We start from the raw sequence: 1,016 nt of genomic DNA on the forward strand, positions 1-1,016 counted from the left end.
CTAGTACATCAACTATCTAGTGTCTTCTGGAACAGCAAATTCTTTTCATTGATGAGCTCCATGATTTCTTCATTGGATTCATCAAACCAGTCTGTATGCTTCCTAGTAGGTTTGCCGAGGACGTCTGATGCAGCACTATAGACCAAATTTTTCAAGGCTTCCCACTGTTCTTCAATAGTACCAGTTGGTAATGTTGGGAGATTTTCACTAATCCCGGTTACAAGTTTGTCTTTCTCAGTTTGGTTCTTCAGTTTCTTGGGGGGTTTTGACCCTTTTTTCTTCAGAGGAGGAGGTTTTGGTTTGATGTTACATTTGGCACGGATCATGAAGTGATCGGTACAGCACTCGGCTCCCCTCATAGCTCTGGTGCTGCGGAAGTCCCTCAAATCAGATCTCCTAGTAATGATGTAGTCCAGGAGAGTAGGGTGCTTAGATCTTGGATGTTTCCATGAGTAGTACCACTTGTCTGAGAAGTTGAAGAACGTGTTTGTGATAGCCAGTTGATATTCAGAACACTTTGTTAAGAGCATTTCACCATTTGAGTTCATTTTCTCTCTTCCGAACTTCCCCAATGTTTGTGGCCATGCTTCATGATCTTTTCCCACTCTTGCATTGAAATCACCTAATATAATGAGCTTGTCAGCTGCAGGAGTCTCGGAGAGCAAGCTTTCCAGTGATCGATAGAATAGCTCTTTAGTCTCAATGTCGTTTGTCATTGTTGGTGCATAGGCTGAGATCAGTGTCAGATATCTTTGTTGACCAATGTGAATTCCTAATGATATCAGACGGTCATTCTGTCCTGTTGGCAGTGACTCAAGTTCTTTAACAAGATGATTTGATATTGCAAAAGCAACCCCTGCTTCTCTTCGCTCACCAGATGGTTTGCCAAACCAGTAGTAGGTGTGAGTTTTTTCCTTGAGTTGTCCCTGGTCAGAAAACTGGTCTCTTGCAGTGCTGCAATGTCAATCTGGTAGCGTTCTAGTTCTCGAGAGATAAGAGCTGTTCTTCTTTCAGGT

At 42.7% G+C, this 1,016-nt stretch overlaps 1 protein-coding gene across 1 annotated transcript; it reads right to left on the reverse strand.

Moving 5' to 3' along the window:
- Window positions 1-8: 8 nt before the first annotated feature.
- LOC137977117 (craniofacial development protein 2-like) lies at window positions 9-716 on the reverse strand. The gene has a single exon (XM_068824395.1). It carries the CDS (start codon window positions 714-716, stop codon window positions 9-11), a length of 708 nt encoding a protein of 235 aa, XP_068680496.1.
- Between the last annotated feature and the right edge of the window lie 300 nt (window positions 717-1,016).

Source organism: Montipora foliosa, chromosome 11 (genome assembly GCF_036669935.1).
Source record: "Montipora foliosa isolate CH-2021 chromosome 11, ASM3666993v2, whole genome shotgun sequence".
NCBI lineage: Eukaryota > Metazoa > Cnidaria > Anthozoa > Scleractinia > Acroporidae > Montipora > Montipora foliosa.

Coding starts and splice junctions, on each gene's coding strand:
- LOC137977117 (XM_068824395.1), bottom strand. CDS start 716: ATGACAAACGACATTGAGACTAAAGAGCTATTCTATCGATCACTGGAA.